Below are 26,766 nucleotides of genomic sequence, written 5' to 3' on the forward strand. Positions count from 1 at the left end.
TTACTTCAGTTAAAGCAAAAGCAGCAGCAGCCACACAACACCACAATGGCAAGACGACGACAGGCAGCAGCAATTTGGACAACAGCGAGAAACACGGCTAAAATTAAAGGTACACAAACAAAGGAATATGTTTTATTATTAAATTCCTTTTATTTTAATCATTTTGTTTATTAAATTATTTAAAAAAACACAAAGAGCAAGGTGTTTTATTATTAAATTCTTTTATTTTGATATGGTTTAATTCAACTTGTTTCATTTTGTTTCATTTTGCCCATTGTTAAAGCAAAACGTAAGGCGGCATGCACATTATATTAAATCTAAAGCACTCACACACACAGACACACGTCTTCTTAAATATATTTCATAAACTTAACAGAAGCGACAGTAAATTGACAAAACGTCCAATCCCGTCAATGGAACAAAATAAACTGTGGTGACAAAAACGTTGCTTCAAAATAAACTGCACTAAACAAAAATCCATCCAATCGAAGAACACAGTCAAACGAGACAAAAAACAGCTGAGCGCAACAACACAGCATCAAATAAACAAATAATGACAAGAATGAGCAATGACGGCAGAGACTGCGACAGAGAGAGGAGAGTGTGTGTGCTGAGAATTCTCACAGCAGGAAATACTATGGCAAATGCAACCCACCCACAATTTACCTTATGATTGCACACACACAAGAGAGAGTGAAAGATTGAGAGAGTGAATATTGGTGATATAAAGAGCTTAAAATAAATACTTCAGAAAAAAGGGAAACGGGGAGAAAAGACCACAACAGGTCATGATGGGTAACGAAAAAATAATGATTTTTAACAGAAAACTAAGGATTAAAATAAAGTTATTAAGCAGGAAAAGAATAAATATTCATCTGGTTGACTTTGTAGTACATTTCTTAGGGAAAAATATGCTACCTGTGGCAAAATGTGACTTATTTTAATCTCACAGCACATTGGAAGAAGCAGATTAACTCACTAATCCCCCCATTTAAGTTAAAGGTCACTTTTCCCAAAAACCTTTCCAGGCTATTGTTGTTGTTCTTGTGGAATCTTAAGGATTTGTTTATGTTAGATAAAATGTGCCATATCATTTGCCTATTACACTAGTAGTGTCATAACATATTGGGCTGCATGTCGTGATGATGTCGCGTGTGTGTGCGCCTTTTTGACACCGCACATCAAAACCTCCGAGCGCTGCAAGATAAAACTTCTCAAGTGGTCGATATGTCGATGGTATAATGATAATAATTATGGCTAACAATTAAACAAAACAAAAAGAAAAGAGAAAGTTGCTTTCTCTTTGGTAGAGGACCTTGAAAAATTATGTTTTTAAAAATAATTCTAAATATTTTTAAACAAAAGCGGAAGAGAAAGTTTCAAGGATAAAAATATTTGAAGAAAAAAAGAATATTTTTAAAACAATTTTAAATTGCTAAACAAAAATAGGCAAACGTGGAAGAGAAAGTAGAAACGAAATATTTGTAAATAATTGTTTATATAAAGGGGAAATCTAGAGCAATATGGACCATAAAAATTTAATAGTTAAAAAACCTAATTCTACTTGGGTCTCAGAAAAATTATTTATAAAAAAATCCACGAATAATTGGGACTCAGAAAAATTATTTGTAAAAAATCCGCGCCTACTTATAAAAAATCCACGCATAATTGGGACTCAGAAAAATTATTTATAAAAAACATCCACGCCTACTTGGGACTCAGAATTTATTCTTTGAAAACCTACGCTCAGTTTACCTCCGGAAAAAATATTCTCTGAAAATCTACGCTCAGTTTATATTGTGTAGAATTCTACGTTCATCTGCGTTTAATTCCAAGAAAAAATATTCTCTGAAATTCTATGATTCTTTAAAAATTTAAAAATGTACGCCTTAATTGGCTTCAAATTCAGGGCTTCCTTGGTTTTAAAAAATGATTCTTTAAATATCCACGCCTTGATTGGACTTAGAAAAAGTATTCTTTACAAATTCACGCCTTCCTGTGTTTTAGAAAAAATATTTTTTAATAATTCAGGCCTTCCTGGATTTTAGAAAAAGTATTTTTTAAAGTCCACTCCTAATTTGGGCTCAGAAAAATTATATAAAAATCCACACCTTTTTTGGGCTCCAACAAAATTATTCTTTAAATATCCACTCCTACTTGGTGCTAATTTGGGCTCCGAAAATTATTCTTTAAATATCCACACCTACTTGGGGCAAATTTGGGCTCCAAAAATTATTCTTTAAATATCCACGCCTTGTTTTGTCTTAGAAAAATTATTTTTTAAAATTCCATGCCTTCATTGGCCTTAGAAAATTTATTTTTTTTAATATGGTTCTGTTGTATGGGATCCTCAATATGCAATATATTCCGATAAAATCGAATCAGTGCAGAAATAATTCTTACTTTTTGCACTGAGAGGTTTACATTGGAATAGTGATTTTGTGTTGCCTTCTTTACCTACATTAAAAAGTAGACGTATTATGTTGAACACTATGATGGTACAAAATATATTAAATTACAATATACCCTCTGATTTCCTAATTTCATCTATTAGAATAAATGTTCCTTTTCGACCGAGTAGATATTATCAACTATTATATGTAGATTTTCATCGCACAAATTATTCTATGGGAGATTCACTCAGTATTGTTTTTAATTCTGTGTACTCTAATGTAGATGATGACAGATTTCAGGAGAAATTTGTTAACGTTTATATTTCCTTTTTATAAAGGAATGAATTATACGCCTTTTTCCTTAATGAATTATTCGTTTTTCTTTAAATTCCGTTTAGATTCAACATTCCAATTAGAAAATTTCTAACAAGAAATATTTGTTGGATTTTTTTGTTTAAATATTTTTGGATTTAAAATTGAGCATTTTGCTTTATAAGGTGCATATGGTCGTCTCTCTTCCAAAGGACGAGCTCTATTTACTATTTTGAGTTCCAATATCTCAAATGTTCCATTTCTTCAAAAGGCCACACCCATGCCCTAAAAAATATAATATAATTTATTGCACTTTTTTCAAATATTTTAGTTAATTTTTTTACCAAATCTAACATTCCAATATTGGTCAACTTAATCCTTCATCTAATATTGAAATCAAAGAAATCCCATATTTGACAATTACCCACGTTCTTTAATTTAATCCATAATCTAATATTTGGAATTAAAAAGAAACAACAAAATAATTAAAAATCTCAAATCACAAATTCCCAATATGTATTTTTGTATTACCTCCAATAAAAGGTGATACCGCGGTAAAATAACACCCCATTAACTTTTTTTTAATTAGTTCTTAACGGGTAGCACCATCATCGTCGTCATCATCATCATAGTACCATAAAAATCAGTTTAACAACTTATATATTCGAAATGCCGCCACCAGTAAGCCAGCCAGCCAAACCAAACGGCAAAAGGTAAACAAAAAAATATAAACAAATCATATAAAAGCTATAAAAAACTCGGCAAAGGCCATAAAAGCGACTAAGAAATATGTCGCAATAAAACATCGGTACACACACCGAGTCTGTGACGGAGAAGAAGAAGACGAATGGAGGAAAATAATGGGGAGCTACTAGCCAAGCCAAACGGGCAGACCACCGCACACCAAACACACACACTAACACCTTGGCTTTTTAGAGGGCAACTATTTTTTAAAGTGTAAACACAAGAAGAAAACCCCCCATTAAAACGGAAGTCCATGGAACTTATAAAAAGAAAAAAAACATTATTGCACATAAAATATTTAAATAAAATATTAATTTGTTTCACTTGAAATCCATCTCCAAAAGAAATCTCTTCTATTTCATCCAAATCAAATCAAGACTGTTCTTTAGAATATGTAGAGAAAAAAAGTCTTGTATATATAGAGATGTGTGCACTATTCCTTGCTTTGCTTTGACATTTTGTCATAGTTTCAGTTTTTTTCTTGCATTTTTCACACATTTCTTTGTTAAATTTCATACACACTTTGTTACACACACACTTAGCTTGAGTTCGTTTTTATTTATTTAATAATTTTGTTAATAATTACCACTGTTTTTGATTAGTAAATTTATTAAACGCTTCCAACAAAAATCTTTTTGTGGCTCTCTTTTTTGTGCCTATTTTCTGTATGTATTATTTTTCTTCGTCAAATTGGAAACAAGTATGGCGAAGAGATACTTAACGAAAGTAGTTGACATTAAGAGACGGCCATGGGAAATGCAACTCTGTGTGACAGTGATGGGGAAAGAGTTGTTGACTTACAGGGTGCATCTTGTATGCAGCCGTGTGGCATTTGACAAAGAAGAGTTAATTTAATTGGAAATATTAACAAATTAATTATTAAATATAAAAAATATTAAAAAAAAATTAATTGTTTTTAAAGAATAATTTTTTTTAGCTCAAATTAGCAGCGGATTTTTAAAGAATAAATTTTTCTAAGTTGAAAAAAGGCGTAGAAGAATAATTTTTCTAAGAACAAGGAAAAAAATTCACGTCAACGAAGCCCTTTTTTCAGGGCCTTGAACAGGCGTAGTTTTTCAATTTTTTAGGGCCTAAAAGCGGCATAGATTTTTAAAATATATTTTTAGGTCATAAAAACCTTAATTTTTTAAGTCTAAATATTGGCTTAAAATTTTATTAGCCCAGATTTTTTCAAGTGTCACAAAAATACTTAATTTTTTATGAATACTCTTTAGAGGTCCTCAAAAAGCGTAGATTTTTTTAGAAATCGTCCACGCCATTTAAAAATGTCATTCTTTAATGAAATCCAAAATTTTATAGAATTATATTAAATATCTTCAAATTCAAAATTCATTAAAACCATTTTTTCAATCAGAACCAGCAACACACCCGCACATATAGAAATCACTTTAAAAACTTTATTTTTTTAAGCCAATAATATTTTATTTATTCCTTTTGAGTCATCTAAGAAATTTTATTAAAAAACGCGTTTATTTTCACGATCGTGTTTCTCTAGACCTAATTACAAATTTTCCCACTTTTGTACTCCTTGATTTCTCCTGAAATCACTAATAAAGTCCATAGACTTATGGACTGTTCCCGTACTGCAAGAATCTACTACTTTTTACTACGATAACGAATTTTCCTTTATGATATCGAAGAAAATAGTAAAATCGAGTAGATTCTTGCAGTACGGGAACAGACCATTAGTATTATATTTTTGTCAAAAAATGTCTTTATTTGGCCGTGTGCAAAAGTCGATCTTGCAATCCCTACACCGTGCAAACAAATACAATGACAAAACCTGTCATGCAAAATACAGTTATTTAAAGTTGAAGGAAAAATATAGTTATTAAAAGATAACTGCTAACTAAGAGAGAGAGAGGAAAATAGAAATAAAAAACATTTCTTTCATTTTCCTCGTTTATTTGTGTATGGGTCTTTTCATAACTGACAGCTACCGAAACCCGATATCGATAGCGGTATGATTAGTATCAACTATCGACATTGCCACAAAGAAACTATCGAGAGTCCTATCGAAATGTTTTGCATCTCCAATTTATCGTGTTTTCTAGTGACATTTTTTTATTTACATACAAGAGAGAGCATTGCCAAAAACCTTTTTCGCTAACACAATTGGAGCAAAAAAGAAGAAAAACAACAACAAAAACATTGTAAAACTATGAAAAAAGAATCATAAAATAAGAATTAGTTAACCTGTCTTCCACATAACACAAAAGAAAACCAGAAAAAACATGTTGCAAAGCTGAGTTAAAAAAAGTAAAAGTTTTTCTTTTCGTTATTTTTATTTACAACAACAACAAAAAAACACGAGCCATATAACAAAAGAAGAGTGGTGGAAGAAGGAAATATGTCATTGTCAACGACAAAAACTAAAGACCCCTCGTTACGGGTGGCCGCCAATGAACCACATTTGGTTAGTTTGGGCGGTGGACGTTTGAGTACCGCTGTGACCATACACAATATACCAGTGGGAGATACCACAATTGGTTCATCGCATCATAGTAACATATCCTTGTCGGGTGCAGGAGTACGGCCTCTGCATTGCCTGATCTATCGCAGTGAGGAGAATCAGGTAACATTGGTACCCGAACGTGGAGCTCGAATTTTAATTGATGGTCAGGCTTTAGCGGATGGCGAGGAGGTGGATCTGAAGCAGGGAGCCATGATTACACTGGGTGATTCATATTATTTACGTTATAATAACCCTATAGAGGCCGAGCAAATGCGTAGCGCCATGGGTAATCGAATGTTGGTTGGCGGGGAATTCGAAGAAAAAGATGAAACGGCAATGTTGGATTATTTCTATGAAACGAATATCAATCCCATGAGGAGACGTAAATCACAGGATGAGGGTAATGGTGGAGGTGGTTGGGATAAAACTTACAATAATCTCAAGCCATTGGATATTAATGGCTGGCAATGTCCCAAGGTATTTAGTGCGGATTTGGTAACCGTCAATATGCCGGCGAAAGATGTGTTGGGCCAGAAATATGCCAATTTTGCCAAGAACTTGGCGGAAAATCATCGCAAAGATAAGAATATCAATACGAAACACAGTGAAGAGCTGTTTAACAATGTTCCGCAGCAGGCTGGTATCAGACTTAATGATAGTATGGAATTTTTATCGAAAGTACAAAACACCTCGACTCCACAAAAATCGAATGCGGGAGAGAAGGGGACATCGTTTGATAGCAGTGATTATTTGGAAGATATGTTGAAAATTTGTACGGAATATGCTGAACGTCAAGAACGTAGTAGTGGTAGTTTAAGTTCCTCACCCATTGTCCAGAACCGCATTAAAACCAATGGTTCCTTGCCCCGGGAGAAAAAGTCACCATTTCCCAAAACCAGCAATGAGTTGGTGATGGGTTCGCCTCAGGCCAAATCAAGTGGTTATGAAAATGTAAGGATTGTGGCTCAAGAATCCACTGGAGGAGGAGGTTATGAAAATGTACGCTATGTGCCACAAAGTCCCCGGACCAAAATACGTACCAATTGCCTATCATCGCCCAAGAAAGAAATGTCCGCACCCTTTGCAGGTCAGGAGGAGAAGACCGCCACCTTGAATTATGAGGATTTGATAAAGAATTTTGAAGAAAAATTCCAAAAAGAGATCGAGGCCATTGAGCAAAGTTCTAGAAATGTAAGCAAGACCCTGTCGGCCAATAACACACCCTTGGGTTCCCGTAGGACTAATAAAAATATTAATAATCTAACAATTGATATCAAATCCTTGGTATCACCGCACAATTCCCCCAAATTGGCGAAGAAAGCACCCACCCCAGCGCCCCGGAATTTAATGAAACCTCCCACCAAACCCAGCTCCAATTCCCGGGGAAGTTTAAATAGTTTAAAAAATAAAAATCCAGAGCAAGAGAAATTACATAACGAAAGGGAGGATCTGCTGAGACGTTTAAATCACCTCAAGGAGGAGATATCCGTTTTGCAACAACAAGACAATGAGGCCTTGATTGAAATGGATATGGAAAATGCCTTGGTTTTGGGGGAACTGCAATCCTTGAATGAGACTAAACATCGCTTGGAAAAGGAATATAAGTCACTACAGCAGAGGGTGCATCGCCTAGAGGCCCAGCGTAATGCCACCCGTGTTATGGAAGAAAATCAACAGGCCAAATTGAAGCAATCGATTGAAATGAAAGAAGATCAGATGGCAAAGCTGAAGGAAATGCTGAAGCAGAAACCTGATAATCCATGCCTGAAAGAGGAATTGTCCAATGTCTGTGAAAGTTTGGAAAATGATCGACGGGCCTTTGAAGATTTGGAATTTCAATATTTGGAAGGTGAATCCGATTGGCAGGCTCAGTGTGAGGAGTTACACGAGCAGGAGAGTGATTTGCAGAAACAAATTGACCACACCAAGAAGGCCATTGAAAATATACACCAACAACAAGAAACAACCACAACAACCTCATCGGAGTCACAAACCCAGCTAAGGAAACGTTTGGTCCAGTTGCTTAGCGATCTGCAGGATTGTGAGCAGAAATTTAAGGATCTAGAAGAGAAGTTGGCGGTACAACTGGCCACCAACCAGAAATCCAGCAGCGGTGGGGGTTCTACACATTCCATTATGTCACAATCATTGTTTGGTTCAACGGAAATTTTGTCTTCCAAGCGGCGGGAACCCAACGCTGCGAACAATGAGGACCTTATGTCCAAATCGTTTAATGAAAATATGTTCTACAATAATAAAATTGAGATACCACAAAATTCGCTGAGAATGTTAAATCGAAGCAGCCGGGAGATGTCACAAGAAAGTGTGGTGGTGGTGGATCGGGATGAAGTGGATGAGGTAAAATCGTCAAAAGAGGCCTCGAATAAAATCCTGGAATCTATAAAGGAAATTGAACGCAATCGCAAGTTATTGGCCTCGAAGCAAGAACAGAGGGCCTTGGAAAAGGAGCGGGAAAAAATCGAAGAGATACTTAAGGCCTTGAATAACGAGCCACAAAAGTACTTAACTGTGAGAGGGGGAGGGGGAGATGTTCCAAATAATTCGTTCAAAGAAAATAAAGAAAATCTAAAACAAAAAAGATTATCAATTGGCACCATAGAAAGGCAGGTTTCGGAACCACCGCAACAAAAATCCTCGTTGCAGGCTGCCTTTGAAAAACAAAATTCCGCCCCTAGCAATTTTCAAAGACCATTATCCGAATCAAATTCCGAGACGGCCGATGATTTGTTAATGACCCCCGGCCCCCAAAGGAAATCGTTTGGGGAAAATCCTTCTCTGAGGACCACAAGTCCCGATAGCCCTCGAAGTACAAGTTTGGAAAAACGCAGCAGCAGTGTTTTATCCTCCAATGAGGGCGGAAGTGAGAAACGTAAGCTACAGCTGGGCAAACATCAAAGGCCCCTCACGAGATATATGCCCATCTTCGCTCAAGATTTAGATTTAAGACGCCACATCCACTCCGCTGGCCATCAACTGGATTTATGTCCCCATCTCCACATTGATGAGCTATCCTGTCGCGGATATTTACATAAATTGGGTTCAACATTCCATACCTGGTCGAAACGATGGTTTGTTTTCGATCGCCAGCGTAATGCATTTATCTATTATTCAGATAAAAGTGAACGTAAGCCGCGGGGAGGGGCCTATTTCTCCTCCATCGATGAGGTCTATATGGATCATTTAAATGCCTCGAAAAGTAGTCGACCCCACTGCACCTTCATTGTTAAGACCAAGAAAAGGAAATATTATTTGCAGGCAGCCTCCGATGCGGCGGCAAGGATATGGATTGATGTCATTATTACGGGGGCTCAAGGGAATATAGACTACTAGGGAGAAAAAATAGTTTTATTTAAAAAAAAGCAAAAAATTCCATTTACTACTTATTTTTTTATATATACACAAAATTTATATATTAATATTTTTTAAACAACACATTATCTAAATTTTTTTGGGTTTAGAAAAAAATGGTATTGTTTTCTAGTTTTAAGTTTTTTTTTGTTTTATCAAAAAAAGTGATTGGTATTAAGTTTTAAACATAAATACAAATGTTTATTGTAAAAAAAATTAAAGAAAAACATATATATCAAACTATTTGCTCAACTAATGTATCCTTTAAAAAAAATCAAAACAAATTATATATCTCAAAACGAAAAAATTAGAGTATTATTAAAAAATGTTTCTATATGCATGTGCCTCTTTTAAACGTGTTCACTATATAATAAAAAATATATTTCGTTTTTGTAGAAATTTTAGAAAATTAAAAAAGAAAAAAAAAACAAATATCTTCTGAAATAAAGATAACAAAAAAATTCCAACTATATTAGATATAAGTCATAACAGTCCAAAATAGATAACAAAAAAAAAAAAAAACTTTTCAGTACACTAACAAAAAGTGTATAACACAATATCATACATAGTATATATAGATTTGCAAAAACAATTGTAAAAGTTATATATTTTTTAAAAGAATCAACAAGAAAATCACAAATAAAAAGATAACAATAAACATGATGAATCAAGTATCATGTAAAAAACATGTGTGTAATTTTTATTTATTTTTAAGAATAGATATTGTGCGGGTGATGATGATGTGTCAGCAGCAGCACCATCACCATTCTTTTTTTTTTTTTTTGTCCTAACCGAACTTATCGCAAAAGATAAGTTTAGATAGGTTGGGGTTTTGTTTTTTATTTGTTTGTCAACAAAATATGGCTACGCAAAAAATGAGAAAGATATCAGAAACTGTTGGGCGCCAACTTATCTTCAAGAATACGAGAATGGATAGCAAAAAATGATGACTAAAATTGTCAATTTTTAAAATTAAATATTTTGAATTAAGGTTTCTAAAGGAAATCTTCAATTCAGCCCGGCTGAATTAACGTTTCAATAGGAATTGAAGATTTCCTTTGGAAATCTCAGCCCGGCTGACAACTGCCTTTCAATGTTGGTAAATGATAATCGTTTTTGTTCTCCCCCACCCCCTAATTTTCCAAACTTTCACTGACATTGGACAATTCCTCTTTCAAGCATGGATTATCAGGTTTCTGCTTGAGCATCTCCCTTAACTTTGCCACCTGATCTTCTCTCATTTCTATGGACTGCTTCAATTTGGCCTGTTGATTTTCTTCCATAACCCGGGTGGCATTACGCTGGGCCTCCAGGCGATGCACTCTCTGCTGTAGCAATTTATATTCCTTTTCCAAACGATGTTTAGTCTCATTAAGGGATTACAGCTCTCCCAAAACCAAGGCATTTTCCATATCCATTTCTATCAAGGCCTCATTGTCTTGTTGTTGCAAAACGGATATCTCCTGCTTGAGGTGATTTAAACGTCTCAGCAGATCCTCCCTTTCGTTGTGTAATTTCTCTTGCTCTGGATTTTTAGCTCTTCACTGTGCTTCGTATTGATATTCTTATCTTTGCGATGATTTTCGGCCAAGTTCTTGGCAATATTGGCATATTTCTGACCCAACACATCTTTCGCCGGCATATTGAACGTAACCAAATCCGCATTAAATGGAAATCTTCAATTCAGCCCGTCTGAATAAAGGTTTCCAAAGAAAATCTTCAATTTTGGTTTTGTTTTAATATTTCAGATGATTTTTTTTTTTGATTTTTTTGTAAATATTTTTTCAGGTCCTAACCATAAAAAATTAAAATTCCTCGTAACTACTCTGTATCAAACATTTTCAACATTTTTGAAATAAGAAAACATCAGATTTTGAATAGTTGTTATTAATTACTTAAATTTGTTTTTATTTTGTATTATTTAATATTATTTTTATTATTAAATTAACAAATATTATTTACAATAGATACCCTAATAATTAAGCAGTTATACATTAAATAGTGTTTATATCCTAGAGCGGGGTTTTCAAGTTTAAATTCTAGTTGTTGATTTTTTATCATTTTTTTTTTCAAGTGACTTTTTTTTCTTCTTGTTGGTTAAGATGGAGACAGAAAATTAAAGAGGAGGAAGATATTTAAACAGAAATACACATATAAAACAATAATATAAGGAAAAACATAAAAATAAATTCAATATGAAAAAAACTTGTACTTAAAATTAGTGACGGAGTTTGTTTGTTAATTATAATTGTTAATAAAAAATACAATAAAATAGAAAAGACAATAAATTAAAGAAAGAAATATATTGTTATGTAGTTAAAAAAATAATTAAAATAAAAAAGAAATAAATTGTTATATAGTTAAAAAAAATAATTAAAATTAATAAAATATATATATTTTATATATATGAGGGCAGGCTTTTGTTGTTGTTTTTTTGTTTTTTAGATTTAAAATTAATTGATAGTCAGTTTTGTTTAGTTTATTTTTTAAGTTAAAACTAAAATAAATGGCCAGTTCTCTATGGGTCAAATTAGTCACACAAGATCGAAGGAATTACAAAAAAAAAATTGTTTTCGATTTAAATCGAAAGAAAAAAATTGGATTCTGTTATTTTCAATATTTTCACAAAAAGGATTTTGAAACAAAAAATATTTTTCAAAGGAACAAAACTTTTTTATCAAGAAAAACTGTTTTCCAAAGTAAAAACAATTTAAAAATTTTTTTACGAAAATGTTTTTTCCCAAAGTGGATTTTTTCTGGAAAAAAAAAATTCTTAAAAAATATTTTTCCTAAAATCGATTTTTTTCTCTTGAAAAAAAATTGTTTATTTCTTTGAAAAATATCAAATATTTGTTTAAGAAGAAAATATTAAAAAAAAAATTTGACTGAGAACGTTTGACTCTTGAATTATTTTTCTTAAAAAATATTTTTTTAAAAAAACCTTTTTTTCCTCGAATTTTTTTTACACAAAAGAACTTTTTTTTATTTTTTTTCTCTCTTTTTTAATTTAATAAATCCTTCTCTATTTAACCGTTAAAATTTTGTTTATTTTTCCAATTTTTTTCACGGGTTTTTCCATCGACCTCTTGTGACGATCCGAATCCTAGTGGAACAGGCCAAAACAAATTATGTTTTCATCCATTCTATTTATATATAAATTGTTTGTCATTCTCTTTTATAGAAAAAAATATTTCACTTGTAAAGAAGTTAACAATTATGTTTGTGTCATTAGTTTTTTTTCTTTTCTTTAGTTGTTGTTGTTTGTTTTTTTTTTTCAAGTTTTAAAAAGTCTAATGGAGGCATCTAATGTTTTGATTTGAGTTACGGGAGGATTATGCTGCTGATTTATTTTCCATATTTTTTTTAAATAAAACAAATGTTGAGGCGAGTTGTTGATAACTGTTGATACACGCCTCATCACATATTTACACAACTCCAAATTGTTTGTTTTACTGTTGTTGTTCCATTAACTCTTTAAATTATTTTCTTTTGTTTTTTTCTTTCTTAATTCTTCAGATTCTCTCCTAGGGTTCCATTTATGCAATTCGATTGCCTTCTATAGTTAGTTAAAAATGTTGCATTCATTTGTTTATATATATATATATATATATTATATACTAATATGTATGTATGAATGTATTTAGTTAGGTGTTTGTGTGTTCCTATGTGAGTTGCTTTGTCTTGAGTTTGGTGCTTAATGCATAGTTTAAAAGCTTTGAATCTCTTTTTTCCTTTTTTGTTTTTAACTTTTAAAGTAGTTTCTTTTGTTTTCTTTCGGTTTTTCTTCTTTTTGTTGTAGTTTTAATAGTTTGTATTAAATTCTTTTTCTTTTGCCTAGAGCTTATCCTTTTTTTTTTCATTTCTTTAAATAAGTTTCTTTTTTATCACAAGTGTGGCAACGGATCAGCACCGCTAGATATTACCGGCACTGTGATAATATTGAAAATTCACAGGCGTCTTGGGGCTGGGACAAGAATACAGAAAATCATCATGTTGCAGTTGCGTTTGAGTCAATGTCGAATCACTGGCACTGCGATGCAGCTTGGGCAGGGTGCGCCATATATATTCCAACATATTTAAATTCAAACGGAACAGTGGCCTTTCATTACGATCATATTTTATACAATCGACCAAGAGACGTTTCAAGTCTTGAGGGGCATCGGAACGTATACGTGTCATATCGGGTTTGAGGAGACCCCGACCAACCATAAAGAGAATTTGATCTTTATTATTGATATGACTATAGGGTAGACATTCGGCCAGCAATTCATAGAGGACAATGCCAAAGGCATACACATCCGATTGAAAGGAGTAAGGGTTTTGTTCCTGCATGCGTATAACTTCAGGAGCCATCCATAATATACTGCCTGTGGGTTGATTGGCTTGCTTTTCGCCCGACCAACGTGTTTTGGCCGTGGCCAGACCGAAATCGCCAATTTTAACGCTATACTCATCTTGCAAGAAAATGTTATTCGATTTTAAATCTCTGCCAAAGGAAAAACAAATTATTATCAATTTAAATTAGAAAAAATATTTCATTTTGACTCACCTGTGTATAATATTTTTGGCATGCAAATAATCCATACCCTGGGCCACCTGCCGTCCAATATCAATGAGCGTTTTCAATTTGAATTTTGTCTCCTTGACATGTATATGCTTGTAAAGGCTACTGCCCTCACACCATTGTGTCACAATGGCCAGTGATGGCTTCGATACACAACCCATAAACAGTAGAATATTACAGTGGCGAGTTTTCTTCAACATGGCAACTTCATTTTTAAAGGCCTGTAATTGAGCTGGACTGGGAGTTTTAACATTGAGGGTCTTAACGGCAACCGGTCCATGCCAATGGGCCTTGTATACAGTTCCAAAAGAGCCGCTACCAATGCGGGGACCAATCAAAATTTCTTCGGCTTGTATGTTCTGGAAACCCAAACGACAAATAAATAATTAAAACAAATAAAACTATTTAAAATTCCAAATACCTACCCAATTTTCCTCTGAGGACCGATTGGAAGACAGCAAATTTTTATTACTTTCATCAGCGGAACGCGCCCTATCCCTTTTCACATGTTTCAGTGTGCTTGTGGGTGAGGCTTGTGTTGAATTGGAATGATCACCAGCATTTTGTAAAGTGGCATGGGCCTGTATCAATTTGCATTGGGCCTCGGTCAGGGGTTTGATATTATTATAACAAACATTGGGAGCGGAATTGGAACGATCCTGCTGACTTATAGAACGAGGATGACGACCCTAAAAAATACAATATTTAAAAAAAAATCTCTTTGTTTGAAAAAAAAAAAATCCTACTCACCTGAAAATCCCCACCCATCATACCCCTACCCGGATGTATAATACCCACAGCATTTTCCGGATTCTGAGCCAACAAACGTTGATAGTAGCTATCGACAGGAAATTGTTGACACAGTGTTGGCACTTTATCATAACATCGTTGATGAAAACGAAAATTACATTGATTACAATAGAATCCGGTAAACAACAGACGACGGCAGCATTCACAAAAGGCCAACGTAAAGAATGTTTTGCGTATAAATTGATGAGAGATATGTGTCATTATGGGGCATTTGGGACGCACATAAATCTCTTCCACCTGGATGGTGGATATATCCGTATGCCAGGGTATTATGGTACGCCCATTTTCCGATGTCGTTACTTCACACATGTCAGGGGTAAGTTGGCGCAATTTCAAGGCCTTCATTAGGGCATCACACAATCGTACGCCGGCTACAACTTCCACTGAAGTCCTCTGTTGATTTGGTAAATGGGCACGCATGAGGACTTTACGCTGCCTTGTCAAAGTACCACATTGGCTGTCACCATACTGGGAGGAAATAATACTATCGGTCTGTAAATAAAAAATATATATATATTTTAATTAAATTATATTCCTTATAAAAAATCAGGGAGTTTAAAATCTTACCATATTATTATATCTATTAAACAATTGCTGTTGTATTTGCAATTGATTTTGATAGTATGACTGCGATTCATTTAGCTCCCTTTGCTGTTGCTCCTTTTCCTCCAATTCTTGCTGGGCATTCAACTGTTCAATCAATTCGGATTCCTTGGTCTCCAGCTCATGCAGTTTTGATGTCAACTCCTGATATTCGGCAATATACATGGGCGGAGGCTCTTGCAAATTAGCAAAGCGGGCATTTAGGGCATCAATATTCTCCCGGGTCACATGTATGACCGATTGAATATTATGCAATTCTTCCGTTAAGGCATCATACTGCTCTTCACTATCATCGGAAGAGGGTGTACTCGTCATGTTGGCAGCAGCTTCAGCTTTGCCAACAGGTTGTTAATCACACAAATAATGATATTTTCCAAAAAAGGGGGAGGATTTTTTGCTATATATACAAATGTAAGCCAACTCCTTACATCAAATATATGTCCTGCAGCTTATTACATGGAAGAAGTTTTAGGCGTAGGAAGTTTTTCTTTGCTACGACGTTCTTTGACCTTTTGCCAAATGGCCAGCCACATCAAGTTGTTCTACTCTATTTTTCGGTCTTCACATATACAACATTTCTTATTCAGATATTGTGGTTTTTATAAAGAAACCCCAAATTAGCTACTGCTGATTCATGTTTTCCAAATCCATAATTCACTCAAGTCCACCTTTTATGGATTTCTCCAGAAAAATCTTGCTTCAGAGTTTAAAAATTTGTTCCCCCTTTTGACGAAATCGCAAATAGGATACACAGTCTTCAGTTGTGCGTAGGTCGCGTAAAGGAGTATAGAGTGGATTCGACGAATTCGTTTGATGAGCAGCCAAAGAAAATAAATTAAAACACGATTAGACAGGTTTTAATTACTAATGTTTTCCAAAAATAAAACAAACACTTACAGAACAGGTTTCTTTTTGTTTGTTTGAGACAAAAAATGTATCCTTTTTATTTTTTTCACTTCTCTGTGTGTGCTTTGTGCGACCTCTCGTCCTTTTTCCTGGATATTTTCTTTTATTATCCTTTTCACGTAGAAAAAACTGATGCTTCTTCTTTGAGGTGGCAGAAAGCAATTTGAAGTAATAGCAAGTAGATATGCTTCTTCTTGGCGAGAGTAATTAGAAGGAAATGTAAGTTATTCATAATGGAATGATAACACGTGCCATTTTAGACACAGTGGCGTGAAATAAACCATTGAAAAGAAATGGGATTTAAAATGGGAAAAAAGGAAATATATTATAGAAATACCTGAACTATTAATTTGGTTTGCATTAAATGCCAATTTATAAAGGAATATCAGAGTCAAACATGATTTTTATGCTATTCTCCTTTATTTTTTTACAATAACAATATCGAAGTTAACATGCAAGCCAGAAGTCCTATTATGCGTTTCTCCTTTTACAAATATTTTAAGGGACTATATATAAGAGAGATTTAAAAAAAATGTTGTTATAAAAATATTTTTATTTTATTTATTCACACTACCTTACCTTTTCATCTTCATGGATTTTTTAAATATTTTTTCAGAGACTATCCATAATCGTGCCATTTAAAAAAATGTTAAAAAGCATACCATAAGCCTGGATTTTTTTGGGCGATCTACAAGCGAATATTTTTTGCAAATATTTTTCTTAGGGAAAATGTGTATAAAAACTCTCAAAATACCAAAAATTGGAGGGTACTAGGAAAAGGGAGCGATACCTCTTGCTACGTACCGGTTTGGTTTGTTGTCATAGACTGGTGGTCTGTTCCAGTACTTTTTTAATGGTAAAGCTAGTAAAAGGGAAACATTTCAAAATCGCTCTCAGAGTACAAAATAATTTGAAAAGTTCGGGAACGCAAATCTAAACGGTTAAACAGAATGTTCGCGTTGAGCGTTTTTTGTAATCGCGTTAACGCACGCAAAAAGTTAAAATATATTTAATTACGAAGCGCAGCGCACATTAACTTCGAGCGTTTGTGTTATCGTTTCCTTGTGGTTGTTGTATTTTCGATAACACATAACGCGACGGATGGCTTAATGCGGTGTACACACTATCATTTTTGAATGGCACTCTTGCCCAAATTTTGCTTGTTTGATAGTGTGGCCTCACATGTTTGTCATTCATCAGGCAACCACAAAAATATTTATGGTTGTTGGACAGTCAGTAATCAATAAAAAAGTTGACAGTCAAAAATGATAGTGTGTACATCGCTTAACGCGAGCATTCTGCTTAGCCCTTTATGCCATGTAAATAGATATGGGTTCATACTATAGTCAGGAGAAAGAGAATTAATTTTTCTATTTAGATCCATATGTGATTCATGCAAATATGTTATGCGGTGTACACACTATCATTTTTGACTGTCAACTTTTTTATCGATTACTGACTGTCTAACAACCATAAATATTTTTGTGGTTGCCTTATGAATGAAAAACATGTGAGGCCACACTATCAAACAAGCAAAATTTGGGCAAGAGTGCCATTCAAAAATGCTAGTGTGTACACCGCATTACAATTTTGGTGTAAAACAAGAAACAAAATGTTTGAAATAAAAAACTCTGATGACATGAATTAAGAATAGTGTTGTATGAACGGGTTAATTCATGTACGTAATTCTGAGAGCGAACTACATTGTTCGAATGCCCGTCAGAACATGACTTTTTAATACAAAAAGTCGATTAATCGATTAGTCGTAAGTCGATTTACTTATCCCTAGTTAAAAGTCGATCTATGTATCCCAATTTTTTTGCGGGACGGTATGACATTTCTTTCGTTTTCCTCCTGTGATTTCTTAAATAAAAATTGAAATTGCAAAAGAATTGTGGTTGTTAATTATATTAATTAATAAAATATTAACTAAAAGTAATCATTTTAATTTAATTTCATATAAAAAATCGAAAAATTCAAACAATTGAAGTAAGGACAACCCACAAAGCCCTGACATGGAAGAAGGTAAGAGAGAGAGAGACATGCATGAAATGCAGCATAAAGGAGTCAGTCTGGTCGGCAAACGTTTATTGCAATGGCTTGGGTTTGAGGCAATACAAGCTATTGGTTTCTAAAATGAAGAACCACATAAAAATGCAAAGGAACCTGAAGTGAATTTTAATTATATTATGTGGAAGCCCAAGTCATTAGTTTGGTAATAGTTCTGGAGCTTTCTTTGGAATTACAACAACAACAAAATCTATAAATGGGAGTTTTGAGGGGATCACTGTTTAATATCCTTAATATCCTTGTAAAATTAATGCCCATATTTTCTAATTTTAATTTTGTTTTCCTCCTTTTCTTTGCAGACTATGCATCTTCTTCGGCCGGTGGTGGTGGCGGCAAACAATCCGCAGCCAAAAAAGTCGGTAAAATGCACAATACCTTACCCTTGTGGGGTAATGAATCGACCATGAATTTAAATCCCCTTATCTTGGCCAATATACAAAGTTCTAGTTACTTTAAAGGTACGTCCACAAAGGTACAGTAGACAACACAAGAGAGCATGCACACATTTCTTTCAAATTCCGAATCTAATTTTGAATTATTTTTTATTTACATATATATGCTGCAATCTATATATATACTTACCATCTTACAGTACATTTGTTCAAATTGAAAACCTATCACGAGGTGGTGGATGAGATATATTATCAAGTTAAACATATGGAACCATGGGAGCGTGGTTCACGTAAAACCAGCGGCCAAACTGGCATGTGTGGCGGAGTGAGTTTATGAAATGTACCTTTTTCGTTTTAAAAGAAAGGGCTGACTATTTTTTACATGTTGATCATAAAAATACTAATGCCTTGGCAATTTTGCAAATTTCCATTTTCTTTATTTTAGGTTAGAGGAGTAGGTGCTGGAGGCATTGTATCCACAGCCTATTGTTTGTTATATAAATTATATACGTTGCGTTTGACCCGTAAACAGGTTAATGGCTTGATCACACACACAGATTCCCCCTATATCAGGGCATTAGGTAGGTGGTAAGTCAATTGAGTGCCCATTAGACAACAGATTCAAAAGCTCAGCGTTAGTGTAACTACTGTTCTGCTGCATCCATCTAAAAATCTCTGAAAAGTGGCAACAATTTAGTACTCATAACATATTTTTTTTTAATTTTAATTTTTTTATTTAAAAAAAAGGAAGTTTTATTAATTTCGATATTTTTCTAGGTTTTATGTATTTGCGTTACACCCAACCGCCGGGTGATTTATATGATTGGTATGAAGACTATCTGCAAGATGAGGAAGAAATTGATGTTAAAGCCGGTGGCGGCCAGGTGAGTCGACAGTACGATTGGCTTTGTTTATTATTTTTCAAATTAAATTTTTGGAATTTAACTCAAGTCTAGTTTACAAGGGACGATTTTTTGAAATTTTTGAGATTTGATGTAGATGTCGTTATTTTTAATAGAGACGACTGGAACCGAAGTAACCCTCCTCTGGACGGTCTGGCCTTCTATACAGACGGATCCAAGATGGAAGAAGGTACAGGGGCAGGCGTCTACTGTGAATGGCTAGGCATTGAGTTAACCTATAAGCTGGATTGCAACTGTAGTGTTTTCCAAGCTGTAATCTTCGAGATTTGGAAGGCATCGGAATTGATAAAAAGTCTAGATGCAGAGGTCGTTGAACCGCTTGACTACCCACGTGGATAGTCAAGCGGCTCTTAAAGCCATCAAATCTTGTTATATAAAGTTCTGAGGCCGTCCTCAAGTGTAGGACAGCTTTGGAAGAACTTACTTACAGCTATCGGCTAGCTAGACGAGGATCTCAATCCACAGATCTAGAAATTGATGACTTAATCACAGCACCCATATGTCATCTTTACCGGAACTTTGAGGCGTTGATTACTGTAGACTCTGCGTTGACGAGGAGGAGGGACGGAGACAATTGAGCATCTTCTGTGTCACTGTGCAGACCTGGCTTACAGGCGGTACAGACTAGCGGGTGCTCATTTTCCAACGAGTCTTAGCTTCTTCTCAACAACGGAACCTGCTCTAATCTATAGCAATGATTTTTTGAAAATATTTTTCATAGCTTTCCCTAGGGGTTGATATTTTCCATTTAAAATAAATTTGAAGTCTTAAAAATCCACACGATTCCTTGTAAACTAGACTTCTTGAAATTTTTGATTTATTTTAATTTTTTTATTTAAAATTAATTTTTGTTTCTTTGTTTTCCCCCTTTCCAGGTGATTACAATCGGCCAAATGGTCTATCAATTTCTAACCAAATTGGATTGGTTTTCAACACTGTTTCCTCGTATACCTGTGCCGATACAAAAACAAATTGAAAAGAAACTTGAACAATATTGTCGTGAAAATGGTGTTACCCTATATCAGCTAAGTTCAGGTGGTGCTGCAGTGGCGGCGGTGGCCGGAGCTAATCCCCGTACCGTAAATGCCAATGCGACTGTAAATGATTATGACGACGGTGAGGATGGAGGAAAATATGATGGTCGTGGCCGTTCTGGATATGGCAGTCGAGAACCACCTCCACCATCATATCATCGTGGGGAACATGATGATCGTTTGGATTATCCTCCTCCTCCCAGAGATTATGATCGTTATAGAGGGGAGAGGGAACGGGATCGTGATTATAAATCATCAAAACGTTATGATCGCAATTCATCACCGGAAAGTGTTTATCGTGGCACCAGTCGTGAACGTGAACGTTATCGAGAGAAACACAAAAAGAAACACAAGCACAAACATCGTTCGAGGTCACGATCCAGATCCAGATCACGATCCCGTTCCCGTAGCCGTTCAAAAAGCAGTAAACATCATTCCCAACGTAAGCGTTCAGAACGTGAACATCGTCATCATCACTCCTCCTCGTCATCGCATCGTTCAAAGGGTTATGCCGATGATTATCCCGAAGATCATAGACGTTATAGATGAAATGGAAATTTGAAGCCAGTTGACTCTATTTTTTTTTTGTAATTTAAGTTATCTTAAATAGCTAAATAAGAAAATATTTTTTTTTAAATTGTGTTTTTCCTTTCTTTTACTACATTTTCTTATAAATATTTCATGATTTCATCAATTGTTTACTCCAAAACTACCTCATTTCTATGCAAATGAAAACAAAACTATTCCTAAATCGGGAATATTGTTGTGAAATGTTACTTTTTCACTTTGTTGGAATATAGGGTAGCCTTAGCCAGTTTTTTTGTATTGTATAAATGATGCTAAACTCACAATTAAATAGAATTCACAACAACAACTACTACAACTAACTAACTTTAGCACAAGACATTTTTAAAACGTTAAACAAAACCAAGCCCCCCGCCCTTTTTAAGCTATTATATACTATTACGAAACTTTGTTATTAAACTCAGGTGAATTAATTGAAATATATATTTAATGAATAACTATTGTTTTTATTTTAATTGTAACAAACAACAACAACAAATAACTTCTATAGAGCAATATAACCCTATCATGGCTATTCTTTGTAATTTTTATTGCAAACAAATTCTATTTTGAAAAGGTTTTGTTTTAATAATGAAATGTAATGGATTGTTTATTACATTATGAATTGCAAAATTATTAAAATTTATATTTAAATTTTTTTATTTGAAAATTATCATGAAATAAAAGATCACAAAAATAATGTAGTGAAATAAATTTGTAGTAATTTTTATTATGGAAAACAATTTTATGTATAAAGGCTTCTGATTAAGTGGTAAATCTCCGCACCAAAAATTATCAATATTGGAACATATTTAGGCATAGACCTCTTTAGGAGGTACCCCCAAATTTTAGGTATTTCGAGGGTTTTGAATAAAACTTCCAACCGAATTGGCTGTAAATTTATATTTTGAATAGTGATGGACTAGGAAAACACCATAACAAATATAATGAATATTGGTCTATTTTTACTTATAGCACCCTTTAGGCTGTACCCTCCAATTTTCGATATTTTGAAGATTTTTGACACAATTTCCAACTGAATTGGCTGTAATTTGATATTTTACATAGTAATTGAGTAGGAAATCCCCCTACCAAAAATTATAAATATTGGTCTGTTTTTAGGTATAGCTCCCCTTATGTAGTACCCCAAAATTTTCGATTTTTGAGAATTTCGGATCCATTTTCCAACCGAACTGTCTCTAATTTGATATTTTTAATTATGATTGAGTTGTAAACCTCCCCACCAAAAATAAACAACATTGAACCATTTTTGGGTATAGTCCCCTTTAGGTAGTATCCTAAAATTTTCGGTATTTTGAGGATTTTCGTCACAATTTTCCAACCGAATTGTCTGTAATTTGATATTTTGGATCGTGATTGAGTAGGAAATCCCCCTACCAAAAATTATAAATATTGGTCAATTTTTAGGTACAGTTCCTTTTAGGTACTACTGCCGAATTTTCGATAATTTGAGGAATTCGGATAAATTTTCCAACCGAATTGGCTGTAATTTGGTACTTGGGATACTGATAGATTAGGAAATCTCCATACCAAAAATAATGAACATAAGTCCATTTTTAGGTATAGTTCCCCCAAATTTTCGATATTTTGCGGACTTTGAATACATTTTCCAACCGAATTGTCTGTAATTTGATATTTTTAATTATGCTTAAGTAGCAAATCTCCCTGCCAAATCTTATAAATATTGATCCATCTTTAGGTATAATAACCTTTAAGCGGTGCCATCGAATTTTCGTATTTTGAGGATTTTTGACATAATTTTCAGCCGAATTGGCTGTAATTTGATATTTTGGATAGTGATTAGGTAGGACATTTTCCCACCAAAAATAATCAACGTTGGTCCATTTTTAGATATAGCTTCCTTTAGGCGGTACCCTCCAATTTTCGATATTTTGAGGATTTTGAATGTATTTTTCACCGAATTGTCTCAAATTTGATAATGTAGATACTTATTAGGTAGCAAATCTGCCTACCAAAAATATTACATATTGGTCCACTTTTAGGTATGGGCCCCCAAATGAATGCACCCCGAATTTCCGTTATTTTGATGATTTTGAGATTTTTGGAATTTTTATTTGTTTTGCCTTAGTACCGCTTGCTGTCATCAAGCTTGTCATAACCCCTAAAGGTTATCATAACACGGAAAAGTGTTGAAAATTCAATTATTCCCCTTTGTCATTGTTTTTTCAACGACACGAATCTGTCATTTGCGACAATGTCCATTTGACGAACAAAATGTAATTAAAGAAATTAACTTTGAAATATCATTAAGTTTGTCTCGCTCCCCCACCCACCACCACTATGGTGTTATATACGTTACTGGATTTTTTTTGGAAATCATAACCTCAAAGTTGTTTACTTTAATTATAGTGGGTGGGTACTGAGTCTTTTAACATGCAAATGCTTGGTCATCCACCCCCAAATGAAATACTGAACCATATGTCCATTGATCGACCACAAACAAAAACAAAATGACACATGTTATTATCCTTGCTGACAAATATCCTTTGCATCCGTTTAATTTTTATTTGACTTGCTTTTGTTTAATGTGTATTTTGTGTGTGGATGTGGGTGTGTGTTTGTATGTATGGAGGAGGAGGGATATAGGGCACGTGTGCTGTGTTATAGATATGATCTTTATGTCATTTTAATGATCGGTTTGGAAAATGGCAAGCGGTAACAGAAGCGAGCACAGGTCTGTCTAAAGACCAATTGTCCTGCAGAAGAGAGCACAGAGCACATATTTTATAAAAGAAATCTACTTCCATAGGAGGTCAGGAAAAAAATATTTAAAAAAATGTACGTATATATAGGCTTTGAAAAAATATTTAAAATAATCTACGCCTATATAGACTATGACAAATATTTTTAAATAAAAACATTACGCCTAAATGTAGGCTGCGACTTTTTTAATATAACCTAAAAAATCTTTTTTATAAAAATCCAAGCCGAAGTATAGGCTATAATTTTTTATGAATATGCCATGAGATCTTAGATCTTTATAAAAACAAAATATTATGTAAGGATACAACATGTCCATCCTTGGAAGTCCAAACCACCACGCTATCTGAAAAAAATCTGATATTGGGCAAATAAACACCACCCCAGATTTGATAACGAACTTTTGTTTTTTTTTAATAATAATTTTCTTACTTCAAGACCCCACACCCTTGTTGTTGTCCTTGTGCTCTATTTAATATTAGGGTGCTGGGTGCCTACAAAAAAAAAAGACTGCACAGAAACAACAAAAAGGATGAATTCGAAAAGAGGGTTGCTTGACTTCTTGGGGTTGTGCTGAAGACCAAGAAAATAACTGAAAAAAAAAACCAACAACACCCAAGATCAAAATCTTTTTGACTCCTTTTGTTCTCTTGTTTTTGTTTCGTTTTTTTTTGTAAAGGATGCATTTGGTTGTTGTTTTTTTTTGCAATCTTAGGAAGTTGCTGTGGTGTTTTTTGTTTGAGGTTATGTCCAATGGTGTTTGATTCACCCTCTCTTGCGTACCCTTCGACTTCGTTGCAAAATAATTGAAAATAATTACTAAGAAAGTAGTTTATAATTATTTGATAATAGCAGGACAGATGCTTGCTGTTTTTTCTTCGATTGTGTGATTCTGATTCCTGAAGAAGACCCCCCTTGTAGGTTAACTGGTGTTTGTGGTTAACTCGAGGATAACTGATAAAAAAATAATAAACTAGGGCAGCTGTAAATCTGCAATGTGCAATGTGAAGAGAATTTTGAATGACATGTGTCATATTCAGGATGAAAAAACATATATCACATATCTTAAAGGCATGGAACATAACCTCAAATTTGGCAAACAGAAAACTTAAGAGAAATATGAAAAATACACAATAACAACAACAAATATTAATGGAATTTAGGTAAATAACACTATAAATTAATTTTATTTTATCTTCAACTTTAATATAAATTTTTAAAAATCATTTTTAAAAACCTAACCTAAAAAAACACTCTTCATGTGAAATATTTAATTTGAAACATACAAATAAATATACGAATACCTAATTTTAATAAAAGTAAGGTTATCTTCTTTTAGTAAGTTTTAATTTTTATTATTAAATTAATTTTTTTTAAATTTCGGAAAATCTAACCTCAAAAAATCTTTTTTTATCGTAATAAAAATATAATTTAAAACCTACTAATAAAAATGTGAATGCTTAATTTTATTCAAATGGAGGTTACCTTCCTTTAAAATCTTATAATTATTATTATTTGATTACTTTTTTCGATTTCGGAAAAACCTAACCTCAAAAATAGGTAATTTAAGAAAAAAAAACACAATTTAATCAAAAATTTTAAATTCAATTTATCAAAAGGGCTATTGTTGTTGTGGAACTTATAACATCTATTAATTTGAGTATTTTTTCCATAAAAACATAACCTCAAAAATGTGCAAATTATCTTCCAGAAAAACATAACCTCAAAATCTCAGAGAGTAGCTGTAAAGAGTCTTTTAGACCAGTGATTTTGAAGTTAGATTCAAAGGAGTCTTTCTGAAGATTTGAAGGGGGTCTTTACAAAAAACCCGAAGCAGTAATTTTGAACGAGTTGAAGGGGGTCTTTTTAGACCGAAGTTGTATTTATGGATGAGCTGAAGGACGAGTTGTTAGACGATTATTTGTCTATAAAAAACAGACCACAGTGGACCTGACGATTGTTTTTCTATAGAAAAACAATGAGAGAAACTGTCATTTGATTAGCTGACTCTCTGTGTGACATTCCTTCAAAAAATGTTGTGATGCAATTCCGAACCTTTAATAAAAAAATGGGCAAGTCAAGATGTAAACACACAAAAAGCCATCAGGCAGCCTTACAGCAAACATCCCAAATAAATATTAATTTGCATATTTTTGAATTTTCAAAATTTAAATTTTTTATTAAAATCAAATCCAGCCAACTTGCCTCCTCCTCCTTCGTTAGATTTTTAATTGTAGGAAGGTAGGGCGAATGGGGGTTAACTTTCCCAGAAGGAGAAGAAAAAGCAAACGACATTTCATCAGTCATAAAGATTTTTTGTCATACATTTTCTTAAGGAAAATGGAAAAACAAAATCAAATGTCAATAATGGTGGTGGTGTGGTGTTGGGGTGCTGGTGTCGTTGCAGCTGTTGTTGTTTACCTTGGAACCTTTTGCGGCAAGGTAGGAAGGTGTGATGGCATGTAATTTGAAATCACTGGAAGTTTTTTTGAATTACAAATAAAAAATAATATTCTCAAATGGGATAGATAAACTTATATTGGTGTTGTTGTAAACAACTTTTTTGTTGTAATATGAGCCTAGAGATAGGCAATGTGATATTGGTAATAAAAGAAGAATAAGAAGAAGCAGCAACAGTATTAAGGGTGCCAAGAGGGGGTTTTTTATTACAAATATTTTTATTAATTAAAGTGGAATTTTTGTAAGGAAAAAAAGGATTCATTTTTATGTGCAGGATAGTATTTTTTAATGTCATGTTGGCAAAACAAGACTAGACATAAAAAGTTTAAGGGTTTTTTTTTCGATAGAAAGGTAAGGGAAAAAGCTGTAAATTATAACAAAAAAACCTACTTATCTTTAAGAGA

General features: G+C 33.7%; 4 protein-coding genes across 6 annotated transcripts; 3 read left to right on the forward strand and 1 right to left on the reverse strand.

Annotated features, from left to right (window-relative positions):
• Window positions 1-6,120: 6,120 nt before the first annotated feature.
• Window positions 6,121-9,276, forward strand: LOC133327673 (pleckstrin homology-like domain family B member 2). The gene has a single exon (XM_061536231.1). The coding sequence runs from the start codon at window positions 6,136-6,138 to the stop codon at window positions 9,274-9,276; it is 3,141 nt and encodes a 1,046-aa protein (XP_061392215.1). The 5' UTR covers window positions 6,121-6,135.
• Window positions 9,277-13,177: 3,901 nt separating this feature from the next.
• Window positions 13,178-15,629, reverse strand: LOC133327667 (raf homolog serine/threonine-protein kinase Raf). Its single transcript, XM_061536191.1, has 5 exons — window positions 15,236-15,629; window positions 14,609-15,160; window positions 14,284-14,547; window positions 13,844-14,217; window positions 13,178-13,780 (listed from the first exon to the last, which is right to left on the reverse strand). Exons 1-5 carry the CDS (start codon window positions 15,584-15,586, stop codon window positions 13,207-13,209), a joined length of 2,115 nt encoding a protein of 704 aa, XP_061392175.1. The 5' UTR covers window positions 15,587-15,629; the 3' UTR covers window positions 13,178-13,206.
• A 2,563-nt stretch (window positions 15,630-18,192) lies between these two features.
• LOC133327666 (pre-mRNA-splicing factor 38B-like) lies at window positions 18,193-20,574 on the forward strand. Of its 3 annotated transcripts, none has more exons than XR_009754264.1 (6): window positions 18,193-18,202; window positions 18,547-18,705; window positions 18,840-18,964; window positions 19,085-19,227; window positions 19,417-19,523; window positions 20,438-20,574. XR_009754264.1 is itself a non-coding variant. In XM_061536189.1 (6 exons), exons 1-6 carry the CDS (start codon window positions 18,193-18,195, stop codon window positions 20,439-20,441), a joined length of 552 nt encoding a protein of 183 aa, XP_061392173.1. In that variant the 3' UTR covers window positions 20,442-20,571. The 3 variants fall into 3 exon arrangements, 1 of the variants encoding a protein (XP_061392173.1); XR_009754265.1 differs by having other exon boundaries at window positions 19,417-19,534; window positions 20,438-20,571; XM_061536189.1 differs by having other exon boundaries at window positions 19,085-19,220; window positions 19,417-19,534; window positions 20,438-20,571.
• On the forward strand, window positions 20,456-21,145 carry LOC133327675 (pre-mRNA-splicing factor 38B-like). The gene has a single exon (XM_061536232.1). The coding sequence runs from the start codon at window positions 20,456-20,458 to the stop codon at window positions 21,143-21,145; it is 690 nt and encodes a 229-aa protein (XP_061392216.1).
• Window positions 21,146-26,766: the final 5,621 nt, after the last annotated feature.

Source organism: Musca vetustissima, unplaced genomic scaffold (assembly GCF_032173495.1).
Source record: "Musca vetustissima isolate MV318-11 ecotype Yass unplaced genomic scaffold, APGP_CSIRO_Mvet_v1 utg16637, whole genome shotgun sequence".
NCBI classification, from domain to species: domain Eukaryota; kingdom Metazoa; phylum Arthropoda; class Insecta; order Diptera; family Muscidae; genus Musca; species Musca vetustissima.

Excerpts from the sequence above, each read along its gene's own strand:
- LOC133327673 (XM_061536231.1), top strand. The coding sequence starts at position 6,136 with ATGATTACACTGGGTGATTCATATTATTTACGTTATAATAACCCTATA.
- LOC133327675 (XM_061536232.1), top strand. The coding sequence starts at position 20,456 with ATGGTCTATCAATTTCTAACCAAATTGGATTGGTTTTCAACACTGTTT.
- LOC133327667 (XM_061536191.1), bottom strand. The coding sequence starts at position 15,586 with ATGACGAGTACACCCTCTTCCGATGATAGTGAAGAGCAGTATGATGCC. Across the intron at positions 14,548-14,608 it reads TGATGGGTGGGGATTTTCAG|GGTCGTCATCCTCGTTCTAT; the intron begins GTGAGTAGGATT and ends TGTATTTTTTAG. Across the intron at positions 13,781-13,843 it reads GCCAAAAATATTATACACAG|AGATTTAAAATCGAATAACA; the intron begins GTGAGTCAAAAT and ends TTCCTTTGGCAG.
- LOC133327666 (XM_061536189.1), top strand. Across the intron at positions 18,706-18,839 it reads AAGTTCTAGTTACTTTAAAG|TACATTTGTTCAAATTGAAA; the intron begins GTACGTCCACAA and ends ACCATCTTACAG. Across the intron at positions 18,965-19,084 it reads AAACTGGCATGTGTGGCGGA|GTTAGAGGAGTAGGTGCTGG; the intron begins GTGAGTTTATGA and ends TCTTTATTTTAG.